The sequence below is a fragment of the Mchenga conophoros genome, linkage group LG5 (assembly GCF_057382185.1).
Source record: "Mchenga conophoros isolate Kocher_MC1m ecotype Shallow Benthic linkage group LG5, M_conophoros_male_GT1.1, whole genome shotgun sequence".
In the NCBI taxonomy this organism is placed as follows: domain Eukaryota; kingdom Metazoa; phylum Chordata; class Actinopteri; order Cichliformes; family Cichlidae; genus Mchenga; species Mchenga conophoros.
This window is the reverse complement of record NC_140530.1, coordinates 29,768,405-29,792,518: the sequence shown is the minus strand read 5'-3', so window position 1 is coordinate 29,792,518 and position 24,114 is coordinate 29,768,405. Positions and strand designations below refer to the sequence as shown.

At 39.7% G+C, this 24,114-nt stretch overlaps 1 protein-coding gene across 3 annotated transcripts in view; it reads right to left on the bottom strand.

Moving 5' to 3' along the window:
* Nucleotides 1-24,114, bottom strand: part of LOC146574808 (plasma membrane calcium-transporting ATPase 1-like) — a 135,520-nt gene that overhangs the window by 54,862 nt on the left and 56,544 nt on the right. For all 3 annotated transcript variants that reach the window (XM_085274762.1, XM_085274761.1, XM_085274763.1), the window contains exons 3-4: nucleotides 21,614-22,027; nucleotides 457-654 (exon numbers count right to left, since the gene is read on the bottom strand). In XM_085274762.1, the coding sequence (XP_085130888.1) occupies nucleotides 457-654; nucleotides 21,614-21,809 (394 nt within the window). In that variant the 5' untranslated portion in view covers nucleotides 21,810-22,027. The remainder of the gene's footprint in view (nucleotides 1-456; nucleotides 655-21,613; nucleotides 22,028-24,114) is intronic.

Below are 24,114 nucleotides of genomic sequence, written 5' to 3'. Positions count from 1 at the left end.
TCACAAAGGAAATGATTTCTCTTCCTGGGAGTCTAATAAAACGGTGGTTTTCTCCTCCAAGTTAGCTTCACTTGCTTTGGTTAATGTTGGAGTTCCCTCTATTTTAAGCCACGGGTAGTTTTGTCTTAGCAGTTATTTCATTTCTTAATTAATTTAACTTAATTCGTTTAAAATAATAAAATTATCCAGAGAAAAACTCCAAAAACCAGACGACACGCTGCAAACAAGCGCTTGGCGACAGTGGGAAGGAAAACTCCACTGGAGAAACAACCCTCTTTGTTATGTCTATGTGTGCAGCTTGGTATACTGATAACTTAGCACTGCCACCTCTCCATATATGTTCATCTCTGGCTCTGAAAAACCACCAGCTGGCAGCAGCTAAAATGCTCAGGTTGAGTCTTCAGTGTACCGAAAGCAATGGGTAAAGACACAGCGTCTACGACGATCTACACTGACCTTCACTGTCACCGCCAGGTGGATGGTAGAAAGACAGACCCAGTGAGATGATTGCAGCGATTTCCAGAATGATAAGCGTGACGTCCTGCAGAGCTTCCCACACCAGCTGCAGGAATGTCTTGGGCTTCTTTGGGGGGATAAAGTTCTGTCCAAATGCCGTGTGACGTTTTTCCAAATCGACAGGGTTACCAGACAGACCTGCAGACACAACCGAAAGGTCATGAATATTGACATCAACATTAGTTATTGTTCTTTAGTAAAACAGTAATTATTCTGACATGTGGATGGAAACTTGGAGAAATGTCAAATGAATCCAGCAACATGACAAAGAGTGCAGACATACAGACACAGTTACAAAGAACAAGGACTTTTCTATATCAATTTATTTTAGTTTTTGCACTTTTTTTTTAAGGCTTGGGTTTTATTTTATTTCTGTTAACTGAAATTATTTAATATTTTAAAGAACTGTGCAGAGATATACCTTTACTCCGTTTTCAGTATTTCTGTGACGTCTCTCTGTGTGTACCTGTGTTGCAGGTGAATGAGTGTTGCAGTCAGACTGAAGTGTGTTGCTGTGTTAATATTTAGTTAGAGCAATGCTGTTTATAGTGCTAAAGTTCACCGGCCCTAAATATCTCAATGAATTTGAAATATAACTATTACAATCTTGTTCTGCAAGACATGCTTTTTCCACCACAGCTTATCACCAGCAGCAATAGCAGCTGTGTATAAGGGTCAAAGGCTAACTCCTGTCTTCAAACTTTATTATGTTAACTCACCACACAGGGCAGAAGATGTACTTTAGTAATAGAAAGTCACGATCAGCCCCCTTTTGCTGCAGACTGCAGCATTTCCACACACAGTACTTATTTGAGCAATTCACCAAAACAGACCTGTTCCACCCAGAAACCATCTGCAATGACATACTCATCATTTCCGCCACAAAAAAAATGACCTAAAGGTCAGAAATCTGGTACACTCAGGTTCAGCTACAAAGATTGGAAAAATAAATCCCCTGATCAAGGGTGAATTATAAGCAGCTGTGATGGGGTGTGTTGTTTTATAAGTTTCAGTGACGATTCCTGAACGTTTCTTTTTGTTTCGCTTTGTTTTGTAACAGCGGCTGAACTTTTGTGGCTTGCGACCTCTAAAACAACCCTTCATTCCAAGTTACAACCGTCTACGGGCTGCAATTAGTTCAACCAAAGAGAAATGATGTAATTAACTTTTAGAGGGTGATGAACTGAAAATCACAGGAAACCTAAATATTAGCGGAAAGCAGAAAGAAAGCAGTCATCCTGCCAGCCTTCAGCTTTATTCTGTGGCCCCTCGTGTTGATCACAGTCACCGGGTCAGGGGCCTTCACTGTGTGTGTGTGTGTGTGTGTGTGTGTGTGTGTGTGTGTGTGTGTGTGTGTGTGGCAGCGATGAAACCAAAGCAGCCTGAACTGACCCAAGTTCCCCTCCCGCTGAACACGCAATCTGCTGCTCCACCAGAGCCAATCTGCTCCACGTCAACACAGCACCACCCGTTCAGACCAGCCCAGTCTGGATGAGTTGCTCACAGGAAACTAATGAACCATCCCGCTAATCAAATTTGAAATCTAAATGAACAAATTGACAGATGATACACATTTTATACTGCAGCAATCATGATTTAAGGCTTATCAAAACCTTAAACTAAAGCTGGAGCCTGTCCCAGCCGACACTGGGCAAGAGGCAGCAGACTGTGGACAAGTTGGCAGTCAACTGCATGTCTAGAATCATCAATTAACCTGACAGGGAGAGCACGCAAACACAAGTTACAGTCTCGGTCGTTGTGTCCTTGGGCAAGACCCGTTGTCTACTGGTGGTGGTCAGAGGGCCTGGTGGCGCCGGTGTCTGGCAGCCTCGCCTCTGTCAGTGCGCCCCAGGGTGGCTGTAGCTAAGATGTAGCTTGCCATCATCAGTGTGTGTGAATGGGTGGATGACTGGATGTGTAAAGCGCTTTGGGGTCCTTAGGGACTAGTAAAGCGCTATACAAATACAGGCCATTTACCATTCAACCAGTTTAAGGTGAAAAAACTACTGGTGGACTAAAGTGGCTGGGTTTTTGTGTCTAAAGGAGCGTTCCAACAGGAAGAGACTGACCAGACCATTAAAGGTCCACAAATTTCAGCAAATTTTGAGATTAGCACCTGAAACAACTACCAATGAGAGCGAAGGATAATACTGACTGAACTTGTTAAATCTCTCCAAAGAGTCCTGGGTCTACCCCGGGGCTTTCTTCCGGTAAGACAGGCTCAGAATACCTCACCTAGAAGCCATCCTGGAGGCCTCCTAGTCAAATGTCTGAATCACCTCAACTGGCTCCTTTTGATGTGGAGGAGCAGCAGCTGCACGCCGAGGCCCTCTCGAATGGCTCCACACCCCATCTCTAAGGGAGAAGGAAACCCATTGTTGCCGCTTGTAATGGGTGGCAGTCAGAGGCGGAGGAATGTACAAGGAATGTCATCTTGCTTTACAGGAACATTTGCTCTATGTTGCAGTGTAAATGTTTATTCAGCACTGTTTTCTAGAAGGACTTTTCATAACGTTCCCCTCAAAACAGTCTGAAAACACCTTCTGTAACTGCAGTCAAACCTCACCTTACTTAACCTTATTGTTTAAGAGTAAAACACTTTCCTTAAACACACCATTAGAACTTGCAGATGGTGTTTGCTATTTTTGTGGAAGCATCCCTTCTAGCAGAGTTGCATCAAATTTCTGCTAATGTCAGTCACTGGATTTCTCCAACTAATCAATGAGTTCACCGAATTGAAAAATGGCAATGTTTCTCCTCTTATCACTCTGCAGAGATTGCTCCCAAACCTCTGCTTACCGAGGAACAAACAATATCACTGAGTTATTGATTCCAGAACTGTGACTGTCATTTTCCAGCCGTGGCTCATATCTCGCTGCTCATTCATTCTCCATATAAAGATAGTACAAACAAAAAGATTTCCCAGTCGACCCAGATGCTCAGAAAGACGGAGACACCAGGGCTTCATCCATCTTCAGAGCTCCTTACTTGTGGTTTTATTGAAACTGGGCTTAAATTAGATTTTAAAAACACCAACTGCAGTTTGCTAATTAAAAATGGATAATCAGCAGCTTGTTTCTGTATTGATTTTCATTCACCGGAAGAATCTCAACAGTTAGCTCTTTAAAATCACGTGTTCTCGTTAACTTTAACTGGTGTTTGCTGCAACTTTAATGACACACACATACAACTGAATGGAAAAATAGTGTAACCACTTGTTTAATTATGTATTTTTCCACTAAAGTCTGATCATCAAAGACGTCCTCCTCATGGTCACGCGGGCACCAACATGGCTGCTGGGGATTCTTAGAGAAATCGGGAGGTATGCAGTGGAACGTGATCTGAATGTTAACAGACCCCACTGCCAGGATCTCTCATGAAGACAGCCTCCAAGTCAGCATGAACATGAGCTCAGCCATGTCTCTGCCGTCACATGTTTTAATAACGGACTCTTATTCTCGCTCTCTCTGATGATGCTGTCCAGACGGACCGAAAAAAAAGAGTTCCTCCTCTCCTCCTCGTGAATTCTCCCCCGTCTGTCACACTCCTCTTTGGATGCAGTAATGAGGTGAAACTATGAGACACTAGCTTCTGCCATTTTGAGGGTTTGCCTACACACAGCACACACAGATGTACTAGTTTCATGCCATCTAATCTTAATTAGACAGCTTCAGCGGCAGAAATATTCCACATCAAGGCTGACCGAGATAAGGTGAGAGATTAGATGTGGTAAAGGAGAGATGAGAGGAGGGCAAATAAGGTGAGGGAAGAAGAGATGGGGTGTGGATGGTGTAATGATATAAGGTTAGATGGAATAAAATAAGGAGAAAGGACACAACGAGAGATAAGAAGAGACAAGTTGAGATTAAATAAGTTCAGTGAGATCAATGAGATGTGAGGCGGCTTAAGACAGTAGAGGTGAAATGTGATTAAAGAAAATTAAAGTAAGGTGATCCTACGGCATATTCACACCAAACCCAATCAAAACCTATGCAAAGACACAAAGTAGGGGATGTGCGTAGAAGTGAATCTGTGTGTGGATGTTAAATATATCACATTTTCACTCTGTGTCTCAAAAATCTATCAGCAGACACTGGCTGTCCCACAGACAGTGGATGCTCCTGAGCCCACTGACAGTACAAGTATCTGTAGCTAAACTCATCGTTTCCAACAGGTCAGAGAATGACTGCGATCTGGTAGTGAATCAACTAAGTGAGCTGACTTTATACTATCATACCTTAAATAGCATGAGCTAATTCTGAATCAAGTAAGCTGATCTGAAAACATAAACTTTGACAATTAAAAAAATATTTGAATATTAACTCATTCACTGCCAGCCATTGGCAGTGAATGAGTTAAACCCATTGACTCATTCACTGCAATTGACGGCTATAGACGTCAATGGCAGTGAATGAGTTAATATTAATACTAACAAATTGTAAATTGTTATCATTGGACTCACGCTTTGCATAATTCACGGTTCAAAATCACCCTTTTTTTAAATCTCCATCAGCTTCGGTACTAGGGCTGGGCGATATATCGAGTTTTTTAAAAATATCGATATATTTTCATACGAGATATAAGATGTGACAATATCGTTTATATCGATATAGTCTATGTTACGTTATAATTATACTCGTGGAGCCGCAGGTTTGCCTCTCTTTCGTCCACTTTTGTCTCTACGCAACGTTACTCGGCCTTGCCTCTCCTTCACTGAACACAACTCCGCCTCCCCCATAGCTTCACCTGCAGGCAATGACAAGATGAAAGCGGAAAATCTCCGTTAGCGAGTTACCGTGCGTGGGGCTGGACGGCGTCAACGTGTTAGCGAGCTAACCACGCTAACGAGCTAACCGCGCTAACGACATGCAGCCCGGAGGGGCTGCACGGCCTAAAATCCTTTCATTTTCTCAAAACTTGACAGTGCGCCTTATGTATGAATTCTGGTTGTGCTTACTGACCGCGAACCGATTTTATGTGGTACACAGCGCTCAGCAATCTGTCAAAAAATGTTTTAATATGACTTTGCTAAGCTACGGAGCTGCACCGCTTGATGGATTGTCTTGGAGGATTACGGCTACCGGGGAGGAGCCTCGCAGAGTGATACGTACTGTGCTTCAACGTAATATTACCGTACTGTGTGTGTATAAGGACCACAAATGGCACCTGTTCAGAGACGTGGTGCAGCAGTGAAATCTGTCTCTTTGTTATTATGCTCAGCGTCTATTAGTTTACATTTTGACTGCACAATTGTGAGCTTTTTGTTATGCACAAAAACAACATTGTTTTCTTTTATTTATGGACCATGATTATTTAATAAATGCTGATAATTTATTTTTGAGTAATTTCTTCATGTACATCTACGCTGTATGTAAATAAAAGTGCCCGTGTGACATCTGGGACACAGTGTGACTAGAACTCTCTTTTTGTTCTTAACTTATGGCTTTAAAAAGAAAAAAATCGAGATATATATCTTATATCGCCATCCAGCTAAAAAATATCGAGATATGAATTTTGGGTCATATCGCCCAGCCCTACTCGGTACAGCACCTCAGTTCATCTTTTGTCTAAAACAAGCAGCTTTAGCCTTTAAGCTAGCTGTCTTTTGTTGGTTTAATCAGAAGGCAGGCAGAGCTCTGTGCCTGAGATGACCACGACATAAACTTGCTTAGAAATACAGACCCAAGAGCAAAAAAACCCCCCACAAAACTGCCAAAGTGGGCATTTACAGCAGTCTGAACCCTGAATCTGTGGTTCATAGGGATTAATGTTCACCAGTATAAATATGAGAAAATAAGGAATGAAGTTTTTTTTGGATACTTCTTAATGATCCTTGTCTAATGTGGCACTTGTTAAATCTCTACATGCTGCAAACCATTTGCATTCTTTGAACAGATCATTTCCAAGCTTTTTGCCTTTTTTTTTTATAGTTTTATTTTTAGCAACTAAAGGTGACATGACACATATTAAATATAAAAATGAGAGCACCCTACCATGCAGTGGGATAAGAAAATATACAGTAATTCTGACACAACATAACAGAGCTGAGGACAGAATATCTTCATGATGAGCTATGACACACTCCGATATTTTAAAAATACACTTTCTGTCACAGGCACCATCGGCCATGTTTCATCACACTGTGGTTTAGTGCAGAGTCCAGTTTGATCATGCTGAGGCCAGTGATTGTCACTGAAAGCTGCTGTCAGATTAAAATAAAGATGAGTTCAATCACAGAGCACCTTTACTGAAGGTTTGAACGATATGAGTCTGTTTTTTTCCCCATTTAATGCTGTGATTGTGAAATCATGTTTCATCTAGTGCTTGGCATCAGCTTCCTGTTAGCAAGCGTCCCCATGGAGATGCACAATAAAGCTCTAAGATGACGTTCCAGTAAAAGAAGAGCAGACTGCCGCACACTCGCCAGTCACAGATGTTTGGAAATTTCAGCTTCCAGCAGAAATGGGCTACCTCGATCCAAAATGAGAACTCTTCCAATCTACAGTTTTATCAGCCACCACACAGTTCTCACTTTCATTCATTCTTCCTCTACTACAAAAAGACACCACTACAGAGACTGAGGACTATTTGTCCTTTCTCTGTCCTCCATGCTGCCAAAACCGCTTCACGTTTCCTTCATCCTCTCTGTGGTTCTTCCACCTTGTCGTTTGTTTTTTTTTCCTTTCACCACCATCCCACAGCTGGACTTATTGAGAAAAACAGCAGCAGTAACAATTCATGCTGAAGTCGCACACCCGGATCTAATAACAAAATAACAAACCCTGTACTGATAATTTAGTTTAGGAGTGGCTCAGGAGGTAGGGCAGATCATCTATTAATCGGAAGTTTGGTTGTTTAATCTCTGGCTGCTCCACTCTGCATGCCAAAAATAAGAGGGCGAGATACCGAACTCCAATAATCCTGATGTGTTCATCAGAATGTGAATGTCTGATAGAGATCACTTAAACGTAGAAAGAAAGTGCTCATCATGTTGTATAAACATGCTTTAAGAGCTTGAGTAGAAAAGTGCTATATATAAGAACAGGTTCATTCAGTAAAAGAGAACCTATTATGCTTTTACCCATTTTCTGTCAGAGATACAGTGGGGAACACTCATAATAAACATGGCCACTGTTTGAAATAATGAAGTCAGTGTAACTGCAGGTAAATCTGCTGACCCAAAAGCCTTTCTCATTGCAAAAATGTGGATTAGAAACAAAAAAGCAATTTATTTGTTTGTGTTCATGGATATTAATTGTCAAGTTTTTTTATAACCATCAGCAAGATTTTGAAAATAACTTTCATTTCAGTAGGGCACGAATGAGTTTGTATGAGACCAGTCTACAGCTTCATTTTTAAACAATTGCACTCAGGAACACACAAAGCTGATGGACTGAGGCGCTGCACTAACGGCTGGTTTAAAATCCAGAAGTTATTTGTGTCTTGGATGAATCCACATAATCACTAAAAACTGGCAGTCGTGCAGACGTCTACACGGAGCCTGAAGTAATTTAAGTCAAGTGTCCCCCTGTATACTCCGATATGGATACAAATACACTGTTAGTATTAACGAAGTGAATATTGTATTGTAAAAATGAGCCAAACCCATCCAGCACAGCACTGATTTAAGCTGTGCGAGAATAGTTCTCTTATACTTTGCCTTATAAATTCAGAAACTGCACAGTTATTTCTCGGTTTACATTTCAGAGTCAAAGATCCTCTGATGATATTTTTTCAAAACCCTTAAGCTGAGAAAAGAAACAGGTATAAAGTAACAAAATCCAACACAAGGTACAAGGCTTTTTCTACAAAGGGCTTCGCTTGTTTCATCTTTTGCTCACACAAAAATGTTATCATTAAATAGTGATAAGACAAACTGTTGAACAGAGAGTTCATGCAGAAGTGGTACAGCGAGCTGCAGGGCATGTCAGTAGGCGACAAATATTTAACAACAAATGAAACAGAAATTACTTTTTTTTGAGGCTGTTTAACCTTTTGTCCATGCAAAAAGGCAAGCCTATGAGTTTGACTATCGACGATGGTTTTTCCAACACCTTACTGTGGAAAAAAAGAAGACAGTTTTTGAGTTTCAAATAATAAAATAAATTATTAAAACTTAAAATTTGTCTCGGACATCTTTCCTACCTTTGATCTCCTACAAAAAAAGTTTTTAAAAAGTTACAACTGCCAGCTAAATATATTCTTCTTCATTTAAATGGACCTGTTTGATATGCATGCTGCACTGATGTGACCTGACATTACGAACAGTGACTCAAATGATGTCACGGGCCTAAATTGGGAACCATCTCGTTAAAGAGTGATTAACCTCTGAAATTCCACCAGGTCATCGGTGAACCACAGAGTGGAAGGGTTGGGCTGAGGCTCCATTTAACCACAAGTGACACAGATGCTTTCAAAAAATAGAAGACGGCAGCTTTCAAACCAGCCCTCTGTCATGCATTAGATGAGATAAGATCGCCTTTATTAGTCCCACAGTTGGGAGTGAAAACTCTATATGAGAAGATAAATGTGAGATTTACCCTACCCCGAAATAAACATGCTGTAAAGTAACAGTCATCACTACACTGTTCTCTCCACATGCTGTAACTGTCCATATGTGGGGATTTTTCTGGTAACCATGGCACTAAATTGCCCCCCACAGCACAAAGATCTTTTTGATATCGGGATGAAGCATTTACGGCCCTGTTCTCTTGGTCTCCATAATATTCCTGAAAACTGAGAGCATGAGCGGTAAAGGATGACTACATCACTTTCCCCCCACATCCCTCTAGACCAGATCCGGTAGTGTTCACATTACTGAACTCTTAAATCTGCATTCATCTTTGTAACGAGGTGTTTATTCACTGCATCCCTGCTATAATATCCCTCTCTAGGTAATTGTCTCGTCTTGTTTTCTCATGTCCTGGATTCTTACATCTTCTCTCTTCTGATGAAGAACTTACCTTCTGTTTGTTTCCTTGCGTAATAACACCAACACATTTTTCTGATATAATGTAGAGAAGGGCCTCATATTGTGAGAAATTGTTATTATAGTGGGATGTAAGTACATTTTAAAGAATTGAGGAGGTAATAACCCTGGTCACTGTGAAAACATGGATAAAATTTGTTTTTACTGATGTCTTTTCCATAGATGTTAAAGCATTTGTCTCTTTAGTCACTGTTCCTCTAGAAATACAAGCATGCTGAGGACTTTGCTACTGTAATGCCTGCTATTATTTTCCTTTTCTCTTGCTATCTAGAAGTAAAATCAGAATTTGTGTCATTGCTCAGCATTTTTCATATTGTATATGCCACAGAGCAGGAATAGATATCAATCGGTTGACTGTACAATGCAGTTTTATTTGGTGGTCAAGTTTCTATTTAAAGCCATCACCAAGCCCTGTTTAATCTGGATGTTTCTTTCATTGTTTGAGGCCTCAAGCATCCTCTGAACCACTTTTCTTTCAGTGCCAACAGCACCTTAAATGGAGCCTGGTGACCGAATGAGGCCTATTTTAATAATTAGATAAAGAGAAAGCACATCAGCAAACACTAGCAAAAACAGGCACAGATGTGGATGCAGAACAAACATTTAACACAGACTGCATAAAATACAGGAGCAACTATGTCAAGATGTCTAGAGTTCAGCTGTGATGCTTTCACCATCTTGTTTTGTTTGTTTACTTCTTTGTTGTTTGGAAACAGTTGCATGGCAAACATTAGCTAAAACTGTACAGCTGTGGTATTTCTATCAGCTATTGTTAGCACTGGCTAACCATTTTGATTAATAAGGTGCGTCTGATTTAATGTGAAAGGCTATTAAACAGGGTGCTAATTTGGGCGATCGTGGCTCAAGAGTTGGGAGTTCGTCTTATAATCGGAAGGTTGCCAGTTCGAGCCCCGGCTCGGACAGTCTCAGTTGTTGTGTCCTTGGGCAAGACACTTCACCTACCGCCTACTGGTGATGGCCAGAGGGGCTGATGGCGTGATATGACAGCCTCGCTTCTGTCAGTCTGTCCCAGGGCAGCTGTGGCTACAACTGTAGCTTGCCTCCACCAGTGTGTGAATGAATAGTGGAATTGTAAAGCGCTTTGAGGGCCTCGATTGCTTTTCGAGGCCCTCAAAGCGAATGCAATCCATTATTATTATTATTATTATTAAAAAATTAATAAGATAATTAAAGAAAATTGTATTGTGTTTTAAGAGAGGAAATTCCCCCACCAGTCTCTGAAAGCTGCATCACCCCTAATATTTTACATTTTTAAGCTTCAATATAATTTAAGCCAGCCTCAAGTGGCCACTGAAAAAGTTCTTTGGCACTTCAGCATGCCATTTTTAACCCTCCTGAGGTTATAGCTTAATCCAATATCTGCCCAAACTAACTCCACCTGCTGTTGTCAGCAACACATTTTTTTAAATTTAATGAGAGCAATAAATTGTAATGTGTGACAGATAAAAGCATCCTGGCTGAACGGAGGACCAATAGTTCACCTGAAGCATTTCATTCACAGGCTAAGCCAGAGATGGAGAATGATGACCGTGATGACCATATCACCGGTATGAAGAGACGAGTGTCTACAGGAGATAGATTTCTCTTTAACACAGACTTGCATCCTCTGTTGCAGAATGACATAAGGCTGAGCTTTATAAGTCCTCAGGTCTATCCTCTTTGAACAAAACCAGAGACCTGGTATGCTGCAAAATGACTTACACTGTATTTAAATGTGTACGTCTCAACTAAAAGAAAGAAAGAAAGAAAGAAAGAAAGAAAGAAGAGTGTCTTTGTAGCTTTCTTCCTCTTGCTGATTGCTTAGAGGAGCGTTCAGCTTGAATTGGCAAAGACATGGATGTCCTGAGGCTCTGTGTGTGTGTGTGTGTGTGTGTGTGTGTGTGTGTGTGTGTGTGTGTGTGTGTGTGTGTGTGTGTGTGTGTGTGAGAGACAGTGAATAGGACTCGGGTCATGCAGCTAATACTGAAACTCTGATAGGGTGCTGACTTCTTGCACCAAAGAGTTCAAAAAGATCTGACAGACCAGCAGGCCGAGAAACCTCTTAACCTACAAACACGCACACTGTGTGTGTGAGTCTGTGTGTCCGTGTGTGTGTATGGGAATTCATTTACATAAAGCTCAGAACTGAACTGTGGCTGATAATTAGCCCTTTCACAGTACACACAGACAGGTGACACCATAATGAGGGGATCTGGAAGCGTGATTTTAAAATACTTCTGCTCGTATTTAAAGGCTATGTAACATTTCTGTTTGTCTGACACTTCATGTGCAAAGTTGCACTCCTAATCCTCCATGACTGAACTGTTAGAGATCTGGTATTCCTTGAGGAGAATAACTGGGGATGCAGCTTTTGCCGTTTATGCCCCCAACATTTGGTGCTGCTTTCCTCAAACTAGACTGATAATTTAAAAAACTCTTAAACATCTACTTCTTTAATCTTGCATCTAACTAGTGTTTGCATCACAGACTATCATAGAAGATGACATAGCTTAGGGTCTGACAAATTGTGTCAAACCAGAAAGACCTTAAATCTGCATTATTAAAAATGAATTATTTGACCTTGGGGTGACACCTGCACAAGAGAAACAACTTCCTGTCACATACAAGTCTATGGAAAAAACCATTGGACTCGACCTCTGTAAACACTTTCCTGATGCCTTCAGCTGCTCAGTCACTCATTTGAGTCATACTGAATAAACCATTAAGTCCATTTTGTAATAACCAGTATGTGAGTTCTCCCATATTTAGTATTCAGGTCAAAAAGAGCATTTGTGTCAATATCAACGTCAATATCACGTCAGCTTTCTACTTTTATTATCTCTGAGTTTGTTTTCTCTTGCCACATCGCTCTTCCTTTGTCCACTCCAACAACCTATTAGAGGTGGGAATCACCATACATCCCACGATACGATATTATCACAATACTTAACGCACGATACGATATTATTGCAATTTTTAAAAATATTTTGCGATATTCAGATTCTGTACATAAAGGTAAACTTTATCAATATTCATTTTATCTAGTATCAAAGTCTCACACTCAGTTTCTCATTTCAGTCAGTTTTATTGTTGACAAACTGAACGGTTTGTATTAAAGTCTAGTCCAACTTAACTGAATGCAACCATCTGGTACCATTATAGCTATTCTGAACTATGCAATTTATGAAAACTATGCAGCCCATTCAGCAACTGAAGAATTTGAAAGTAAATTAAAACAAAATATGATTTTACATTAAATAAAAAAGTTTTAAACGTAATTAAAATAAAACATGTCTTAAATTAAAATAAGTAAACTGTCATGTTTATTGCTGCCAAAAAAAAAGTTAAACACATTTGGACAGTGAAGGAATGTCAGGATTCTTGCTCAGAAAAATGATCAAAATGCTCTGAAGTCAGAGTTCCAGTCCACAAAAACCTTTTTTGTAACAAAATATCGATTTCTGCTGTCCCTGTATCGATACATTATTAGCAAACAAAATATCACGATACTACACAGTATCGATTTTTTCCCCCACCCCTACAACCTATGTCCTTTTATTCTTTTAAATTATTATTTTTCCCCATGAAGCTCTTCGAAATTCACATGTCAGATTGAGGTCTACAAGGCAAGGCAAGGCAAGTTTATTTGTATAGCACAATTAAACAACAAGGTGATTCAAAGTGCTTTACAGAGACATTAGAAACAAGAACAAATAAAAAGCATGATTTAAAATTGAATAAAACAAGCAAATAAACTAACTAACTAATTAACAAACAAACAAACAAACAAACAAACAAACAACAGTATATAAAATCAAAACAGATAAAATCAGAACAGTAGATAAAATCAGTAGTTAAATGTAAGTTTTGAAATTTAAGCTTAAAGTGTGGATTTGGTGCTTTATTCAAATGCAGCTGAGAACAGGTGAGTCTTCAACCTGGATTTAAATAAACTGAGTGTTTCAGCTGATCTGAGGCTTTCTGGGAGTTTGTTCCAGATATAAGGAGCATAAAAGCTGAATGCAGCTTCTCCGTGTCTGGTTCTGACTCTGGGAACTGATAAAAGACCGGATCCAGATGACCTGAGGGATCTGGATGGTTCATACTGGGTCAGGAGGTCATTGATGTATTTTGGTCCTAAACCATTCAGAGCTTTATAGGCCAGCATCAGAACTTTAAAGTCTATCCTCTGACGGACAGGCAGCCAGTGTAAGGACCTCAGAGCTGGACTGATGTGGTCCACTTTTTTGGTCTTACAAATAAAACTGACTGCACTAGTGTGGCATTCTCCTGGCATGGTTTGGATCCACTTGCCCTGCAAGAGGGTGGCTTCTGAATTTGTCGATGTTCATTTGTCAATTACGGCAAACAGGATATGGCTGAGGTGAACACAGGAAATACGCACCCACCAAACATTTTAGGTTTCCAACTTATCTTCTCAGGAGTTGGTGGTTTATTTTGATGAGTGCCAGTATTTTGATTATGATTAGAGAAACCCATGCAGCTCCAAAAGCCAAAGAAACGGACAAAAGTCAATAAATAGGACTAATACAAAAAATATTACTTTATTTATCATGATATAGTTTTATTTCATTTTGTTTCCATTTCTAGTTGCTCTCAGTCACTGTATGTGAGAGGGAGGGTGGAGGAACCAACTGATTACAGCTCATGAGCCCAAAATAAAATCTTTCCATTGAGTGATAAGTCATCTAAAACCACAGTTAGGTAAACTTCACAAGCTTCTGGAAATCAGATTATTTGGGAACCAGTCAAGGTCACACTATTGTCGCTCCTACTAAGTTATATCTGAAAAACCCAACAGTAAAGGTCACACGTTCATGAGTGCAGAATAACACACTGAAACTGAAAAATACATTAAAGACACTTTAAAAAATATATATATATTTGGCCAAAACACGGTGGGATTTGACCTAGAGGTGATTTTTTTTTCCCATCACCAGACTACATTTTTGACGAGTTTTTCTAAAAATGATTCAATGTTCTCAAACTTGAAGCACATTTTTGTTTATAAAATGGTCAAAAATATAAAAAAAAGCACCCACTAACATTTCTGCACTTGAACTACACCACAGGAACATCATAAAGACAAACCCTTTAAAAGCTTACTCTGCAAGAACTACTACTTACAACTGTTCAGTGCCATCATTCCCTGTACCATCATTAAATTCTGCATGAAAATCCAGCTACTTGTTCATCTGCTGCCTTTAATCTTTGTTAATAGGCTGGAAGTGAGAAACTACAACCCCAGCTAGTGTTTCGGCAGCAAATTGGAGGCACAACACGTACAATTGCAAATCCTGGCAATGGTGATTTGTGTAGGTTATCACATAAATAGACTTTCAGCTTCATTCACTGGTCAGATTTAGGCACTAAAAACTCTTGGTTAGCTTTGGGAAAATGGTGAGAGCAACAATGCATGTTTAAAAATGACTACCGGGTGTGACAGAACCATCTCCCTAGTATCATTACCTGGTTACCAAAGAGCAGAGTGTGCATAAATGAGCCGCCCTAGTGTGGTCTTTGACAAAATGGCATCAACTGACAAGCTGGGAATGGGTTGTTGTGCAAGAGAGATTAACACTAACAGCGGGAATAAAAGAACAATTTGTTTCATTCCAAAACCCCATCTCTGTTGTTATTGAATAGACTTCAAGTGACGTGACTGATTCACTGCAGCACAAATCGACCAATCGGAGCTTTTGACAAGCAGTTAACTAATCAGAAAGCCATTCTGATGTTAAGTTAGTTGTTTAAGTCATTCATCAGTCATCAACGGCAGCTCTTCTCTGGCTCCACTTTCTCCAGCTGTCTCACATCACCATAAACTGCATTTCGCCTTTGCTGGCTCTCAAATGAGACCGATATTTGTACACAAGATAAACAGGAAGACATCTGTGTGACTTCCATGCCGCTTGCGCTTCAAAATTAGCATGAAACTGAACATTTGATCATTAGCTGATGCCACAGTAAGAAACTCTTTAAATCCATTTTTATCTGCCACTTTCAGCTCTAATTTCTTGAAGCTATTAAAAAGCGATGACACAAAATACAAAGGGAATTATCTCCTGTCTTCTTCTCACCTGAACAGTGACAGAAAACGCTGCTGCTCAGTGGCACTTTCCTAAAATAGAGGCTTATTTTAAGGCCCGCATGTGTATTTTTATAAAGTTTACATCTGGCTCCGTGTGTTATGTTCAAAAGCTGCATGTCATCGCAACATGAAACACACTCAGACTTTGATTAATCAATACACATTAACCAACAGGATGCACAGCTGCAGCTGAGCCTTCGGTTTTAGGATGTGTGTGTGTCTGTGTGTGTTAATGATCAGGTTCAACTCAGGATGACGAGGTCTGTGTCTGTGTCCATTCATGAGCTGGTTTTACAGACTGAAGCATCTAACTATCTATCATAGCCATCGAGAGAGAGCTGCTAAAGACGCGCCTCGCATGTGGTTAAATATAACTGTGTGAAATCTCTAACTGCTAACATAACGACGAACTGAGCTGTTACAGAGCTAATCAGGTTAGTTAGCATGGCAGTGGGCTATCAGAGAGAAGGAACAGGTTTTCTATTGTGAGAAGCATGATTCATCTGAGGCTCATTCCAGATCTGTTTACATCAACACAAGAAATCATGCGATCAATGTGAGAAAATTAGCTTAAGGTGAGAAACAGACAACCCCTGTGTGTGACTCAGGTTTCATGCAGGTTTCCCTTCTGTCACAGAGACACAATAAATGAGATGTACATGCTTTGAGGGGCAAAAAACACACAATATTCACTATTTAACTCCTCACCTCTGACACTGCGCATCCACTGTATCATTGATATTACAACATCCTGACATGGAACAAAACCCATATTAACAAATAAAATGCTGTTTAACCTAAAAAGCTTGCAGTTTCCCTTTAGTTCTAACTTACTATGCGTGGTAAGTTATTAATTCTGTATATGTTTTTGGTGTATATCACAGTATTGCTTTTCATTTTTGGTTTAGAGTCACAGAAAACAGGCTTCCATCATCTACCACTTGGGTAGCTGAATGCTTCGATGTAAACTAACAAACTATGGTTATGGTATATAGTTCACATTTCTAGATGGAGAATAGGAGAGCGGTAAAAGAGGATTTATCAATACAGCGTACTCCCACAGCAAACTCTGTGCCTGCCATGCAGACTGTAAAATCAATTTGGAGTTTATTATTAGGATGGAAACTGTGATACGTTCAGCCAGTGTAGCAGTGCTGTCAAAATCCAGCACTAAACTTTAAATCCTGCACTGAAACAACCATAAACCGTGACACAAACCATAAACCACAGCCACCTTAATGATTAGGCTTGGGCTTTTCTGTTTCATAGCTTAAACATTTTCACTACTTAGGCTACATTTTATAGGTTTATTGAATTTTTAAAAAGTAGGGACGGGGTGATATATCAGCCACATAACAGCACCTCCCTGTATCAGCCTGGGTAAGAGAAAGAAACGTATCGACAAATGAGGTAGCCGATGTTTATCTGTTGTCAGCGCAGCTTCCCTGAATAAACGTTCAGGGACAGAGACTTTCAGAGATTTCTTTGTTTTCATGTTAAAAGTGAGCATCTGTATTGAACCACAATTTCAAATAACTGGTCCATCAGAATCAGCTTTTTTTTGACAAAGTAGGTGGACACATTCAAGGAAACGGGATCGTTTTTTTCTTTGCTCTCAATGTTCTTAACAGCATGGAAAACAGATAATACCAAAAACAGCAACATGACAGACAATAGCAGGACATATGTCATATTGATGTTTATGTGCAACAATGCAGCGGTGCGGAGTATATAAATAAATAAGGATTGGATAACTGGTTACTATATATAGAAGGGACTTGACAACATACATTTATATAATTAGAAATAACACCATATTTACTTTAAGGTATTTGTTTTGTCATAAATTGTTGATTTCATTGAGCTACATATTATATATATCATTGTACACCTTGCAGCTGTAGTAATCAGTCAAACTGCCGTTTAAACCATGCGTATACTGTCAAATAACACTTGTACTAAAGACTTGCAATCAGAGCTGTGAATCTGAGATAAACATATTAAGGCAGGTTTCAAATATCAGTTACGATGAATCTAAATGTATTTTAATTGGTATCAATGAACTTCCTGTGTCATTTTAGCCACTAACAAAAAAAAAAAACACAGAAACACACACACAAAGAGAAACTCATATGATGTACTGGAACAATCATACATAATTGATATAAATGAATCTAAATCTCATAAATGTTTTACCGGTTTATCAGTTTTATTGAATAACCAAAGGCTTTAAACCACTGAATTTAAAGCCTTATGATTTATGAAGTCATGTTACGTAAACATCCATCAACACTATAGATGCAACAGCCACTAATGCAAATACTGACTGTGTAACAGAAAAATAAATAAATAAATAAAAGTCATTTGTGGAATGCACTAAATGGATGGATTTGTCTTTCATTTTAGTCTCAGGACTCTTGAACCTGTGTAAAAGGACTCAACAGTAGCACGGTGACTCTGTGCTGTAGCTCACCTGTTTCAGGTTTAGTAGGCTGTGATTCAAGGTTAGGCCCTGACCTATATTCTCTGTGTGTCAGGAATAATTGAATAAATAACAGTCACTGCTGTAGTGCCATATGCGTAAATGTGTGCAGTGTCCTGTTAACGTTTTGTCAAACCAGGATTAGGCTGCGTTCACTGGCAAGTCTCTTTATTAACCAGGCTCGTGCACATTTGCAAATTAAGCACATGAACTTTATTCTGTGCTTCCTGATGTTTATGGACTACTGTTGGTGCAAAAGAAGCCTGATGTCAGAAAAAAAAAGAAAAGAAAAAACGCCACTTCAACTTATCACTGTTTTCACAAAGTACAGGCCTTGAGTGTTTTCCTGTATCTGGTGTGAGATTTTCTTGGACATCTTATGAGTGTGAGATAAAATCATGTGTCTAGGAAGCAGCGTCAAAAACAACTAGTCTGTGGGATCCACTTATCCACTTTTGTGCTAGTTTTGGTTTCCAGATAAAGAAATTCTCCATCTTGAAGTTAAACAGTCTTAAAAACAATGTAAACTGTCCACTGCTGCTGCTGCTGTTTGCGCTTCTCTTAATGCTTTTTTTATCCCTTGTTGTCTTTTTTGTGCTTTTTCCCCTTTTGATGAACTTTGTTGCCCCCTTTTGTCCAACAGGCATTCGACCTACCGGTATGCTTAGCAACTTCACCGTCAGGCTATGTGCTGTCAGTTTTTTAACTCTAACTCCCTTATATGTGATTGTTTGATTAAGACAAACAAACTGACCAATAAATACACAAAAATGTTGTCTGACAATTGACCTTTTTTTTTCTTAAATTGTCATAAAGATCAGTTTTTGTTTTTGTTGTTTTTTTTAAAAAAAATGGAATTTACTGTCAATTATTTCATGATTTACATGGTTAAGTATATTTGCTCTCACTGTAGCAGTGAGTAGTAGGAGCAGGCTGAAGCCTGAGATTTAGGTTCAGGGGGATTATTTGCATTTATGAAGAAACTTTGACCATGTATGATATAACCCTGCCCCACAGGAAAAGCAGGAGCCCTTTAGATGGCAAAAAGATGCTCATGTAGGACATGATGTTACTAATAAACCTGGATTGATGTCTTTACAGTGTAACACACTAACAGTCTCATTTCATGCGTGTTTGCCCTAAATCTTACATCCAGATTTCCCCGTTGTTGTTTTTTACCCCCTCCCCCCTCTGCAGTGAAAATATAATTACACTTTCTTCATTAAAGTGAGTAATTTCTTGCGTGGAGGACTCGACTACAGCTGTCCTCTGATTACTAAATGGAACGGAGCAATGATCTATGGAGCCATTAGGGGAACGGGCTGGAACTAATTTCAATCCTGGAATGGACCAGTGGCTGCAAACACACTCACACACATACAAACAAACACACACACACACACACACACACACACACACAGAGGGATCAAAGGATGAGAGTGGGAGAGAGACATAACAAACAGCCACATGTCGGCCATTTTCTGGTCTCACATAGAGCTCCAAAATGATCATCTTTTAGCACAAAATAACGAGGGTATCCATGTTTCACCAAACAAGCGTGGCTCACACACACTTATCTCCTGCTCTACTTGTGTTGTCAATGTAACTGTTGATGCACTTCCATCAATATGCCTGAGCAAGAATTTTGAGAAACCGTATTATTTATTGCCCTGCCAGCTACAGTCACTTTCAGAGTTGCTGAATAAGGCTGCAGTCTCATCATGTTTGATCTTATCAGACTAAATTCTCATTGGTCTGACAATCGCTAGCTTTACTTGCACGAGGGGAAAAGTGCTGCAATAATAGCCTTCAGTCCAATCCATTACTTTTGGCAGTGTGAACAGACCTCCCCTGAATTTCCACAACCATAACTCTGGCTATAAGAAAACTTGGACAACTAACATCTTTCTTAACCATAACCACAGATTATTGCCTAATCCTAACTAAGGATTATAAAAAAAGACTACGGATTCCAACCAGAATATCAATCAATGGATTAGGAATGGAAAGGTCATCGAATCAATCGTAAACCCAACAAATCCTAATCCTAATAGTACACAGCAAAAATGCCACGTCCCGTCACCGCTGTTAATTAGTGCACTACTGTTAAAGTTGGTTTCTTCTGTTGCAATAGCTTGCTTCTTTCTTTGTGTTTCTTAAATGCAGAGATTTATGAAGAAAAGCTTGAACTGAAGTACAATTTTTATGTTCACAATTAGAATCACTCTTTATAAATGTGTACTAATAAAAAATGTTTAGTGTGCATAATGTCATGAAAATAGTAGCTACAGATTAAGATTTTATTCCTCCTGTAAATTAATAAATAATTTCTTAAATGTATGTTTTTCCATCTATTTAATGCTACTAATTAAAGGTTTTATCGTCATTTTTGTACATGCATTACAAAATCAACATTTTTTCTTTTTCGGTTTATCTGATAGGAAGATGTGACCCATGTCTTTCAGTTGCTTAGCAGCAAAATATGGTGTATTAAGACAGCCACATACTGTGTATTTCCAGGATTTTTACTGTGAAAGGCAAGGACAAGAAGCCCTTTTTGAAGAACAAGCGTGTATGGTACAGATCTCCACTGCCACCTGCCCAGACTGAAACACAATCCCTGTGTTTTTTCAATTTAACAGAGTAAGCAGTTTCCAAGTCTTTGTTTTTAGGGCTCCTAAAATCCCAGAATTTGTGTTGTCTGACTTAAATGCTGTTAGGAATGTCAAAGATGGAGGTTGCCCCGTCCCAACCTTTAAAGGGCGATTCCACAACACTCCAACAAGGAACAAGTACATGAGCTGGTTGTGTTGGCTCATGTGCTCATGCTTACAGCAGGTTCAGCTGTGTGCTGCCAAATCTCAAGGTAAACATAAGAGCAGAAATGTACTGGGCCTGGGTGTGTCATTCATCAGACCACGTGAAGCGTAGTTGCGTAATACTCTGGGTGTGATTAATCTGGTGTAAGTGTAGTTATTGCTTCTTCTTCTTTTTTTTTTTAGCATACTAAATAATCTCGTACAGTCAATTAAAATGGTACAACCTTCTGGCTTTAACTACCTGTTGTTCAGATCCAGAGCCAACCTTTCGAAACACTATCACCCATGATTGTTGACATTGTTTGAAATAAAAAAGTATCTTCATTAAAACTGTTTAGATCATTCTAAGGTACCAAAAGCAAACTTTCTTGACTGTACACAAGGCTCCAATAAACAAAAAACTTCCAGACTTTTTAGTACATAACACCATATATGGGGTCATGAAGAGGTGGGCTGGAGCCTATCCCAGCTAACACGTGTTGACAGAAGTTAAGCAGTTAAGCAGAATAAATGTGATTTCTGGAGGGAAAACTTTCCAAAAGTATTTATTGATGATATAACGGTGACCACTGCCAATCTAATTCACCTTGGATCATTTGTTTTTATTGTCACAGACTAATAAAAATTGTAGGTTGTGAACTGTTTCAGATCCACTGACTTAAATGGTTTGGTTGTGTGTATTGAACCGGTCTTACCTTCTATAGGGGATGTTTTCAGGCGGCGGCAGATGCCCTGCACATCTCCGTAAGTGTCCCGTATCTTGTTGACGGCCTCAGTGCTCCGCAGCTCCATCACGGTCCTCAAGTCCACCATGCTCACCCCAAAGTCCCCTTCATGGTTGCCCTCAGCAACCGAATTCCCCGGAGGGTGGTCTGCAGGGTTGTTTGCCATGGTGGTCCTCTTCACAGCAGTGTCGTTCTTCTGACTGTCTTTGTTTGTAGTGATCGAAACGTTGGCTATGTTATTAGTCACAGGAATTGTGGGTAGTGTAGTTCTTTTAGATGGCAGTCGGAGGAGACAAACTGTGACGTTAAAGCCTTCTCTGGACGTGCATGCTCCTCTCAGTAACTATGGAAACAGTGGAGTAAACATGTTCTGCTGGTTTTACTCTGCAGAGAAAATAGAAAACAGGAAAACAGTTGTTTAGAAACCAGAACCAGAGTGGAAACTGTCTAAAGACGTACCAGCCCAGCATCAGAAGCAGCACACATAAAAAATAAAGAAATAAATAAATTAAAGGGACTCCTGAAGTAATCTTTCTAATTAATAGCAGAGAGACTAATTTGCCCAATTAGAGAAGAGATTTTCTCATCTTAGATTATTAAAGGAGTCCCCTGAATCACCGAGGTCGTTATGATATAAACTTATTATCAGTTTGCGCAGCTCCTGTGAGACTTGTGGTTATTTGGTAAATATCTGCTCTCCATTAACCATATGCTGTGAGTTTATCACTCTGGTCAGAAAAAGCAGCATTTTGTCTTTTGTTGTATTTATGAGGGAGTCATAGTTTATTTCCTTGCAAACAGCTGTGGATTGAGTTCAAAATCAAGGGTGTCAAATGTAGTTTTACTAACAACCACACTGGGAAATGAGAACGAAATCAAGTGCTGGACAGATACGGTCTGTTGACAAGGTTTACCTTCATTGAAAATGTATGTCTTCTGCTAGTTCTTCACATTAAAGCCCTGAAGCAGGCCACACAAAAACATTTATTAGCCTTTATAACATTTAGTCAAGATCACGTAGTACACCTGTGCCATATAAAATAAATACCTCATTGTATGGTAGGGTTACTACTGCTTGCCAGTGGGTGTAGTACCATCATAGTAATTTCATAATTTACATAATTTCCTCTTGGATTCATGAAGTATTCTGAATCTGATGCTACAGAACTGCCACTGTGTCATTGAAAAAGGGTCCAAGGGCAAATCCTGAACCCCAAGTGGCAATTTTTCCACCTTAGTTAACATTTACTCATTACTATCAGAAAGAGCTTTCCATTTCCTCTGCCACACCAACTGGCCAATTCCTGCAGAAATAATTAAAAAAAGTGGAAGAAGACTCACCCCCCTCGGTTACACTGGTGTGTGTAGACCACAGCTACAACGGGGTGGATCAGATTTGGTCAACACTGAAATTATATGTGAGCCATATAAACATTTTGAAGGGTTTGAGTTGGCCCACAGGCCTTGATTTATTCACATATTCTCTTCTTCTCAGCCTTACTATGTGTGCAAAAGCACAGCTATACAGTGAAATAAAACACAGCAGTTGAAGACAGCAGTTGGCCTCTGAATTCATTAACTGAAGCATCTGTGAAAACAATATCAGGCAGCAAATTTAATTACAGACTACAAATCAGGAAAAGATTAGATGCCATAATCAAGAGTTTAGGAAAAACTAGATGAAGAGATGAAGAGCCAGAGGTCACTGTAAATGCAATGCAGCTCTGAGAGCCAATCAGCATCAAGCAGGAGACAATGAGATGGAGGATATCCACTGGGTCAGAGTGTGAAAATGTGTGTCTGGCCAAACTCTGACTCTCCAGCCCATCGCTACAGATTATGTAAGTGCACATCAAAGGCTGTCCTCCATTTTTCGCAGTTTAGCGCTCTTTGATGGACGAGCGCGTGCACACACACACACACACACACACACACACACACAGACCCTGTTAGAGAAGTACTACCATTACTGCCGGGGTTAAGCATTTTCTGAGTGGTGGTTTTTGGTACAGGTGTTGCAGGATAATAATAATAATAATAATAATAATGGATTGGATTTATATAGCGCTTTTCAAGGCACCCAAAGCGCTTTACAATGCCACTATTCATTCACTCTCGCATTCATACACTGGTGGAGGCAAGCTACGGTTGTAGCCACAGCTGCCCTGGGGCAGACTGACAGAAGCGAGGCTGCCATTTCGCGCCATCGGCCCCTCTGGCCAGCACATGATGCTTGGGTCAGTGGTTCTCAGACTGAGGAGGACAGACAGAACAATTTCAAAGCTCTGGTGAATGCTTAATATAACAGTGGGAGCTTCAGCTGGCTCGCTGTGCAATAATTGGCACCTGGTTCACTTAGAGAAATTACCAACTGAACGTCTAATCAAAGTATAGACCTCATTTACATTCGATGGCATCTGGATTCCCAAGTCAGAGACAGTTAAATGTTTATTGTGTAAAAATGCTAAAAA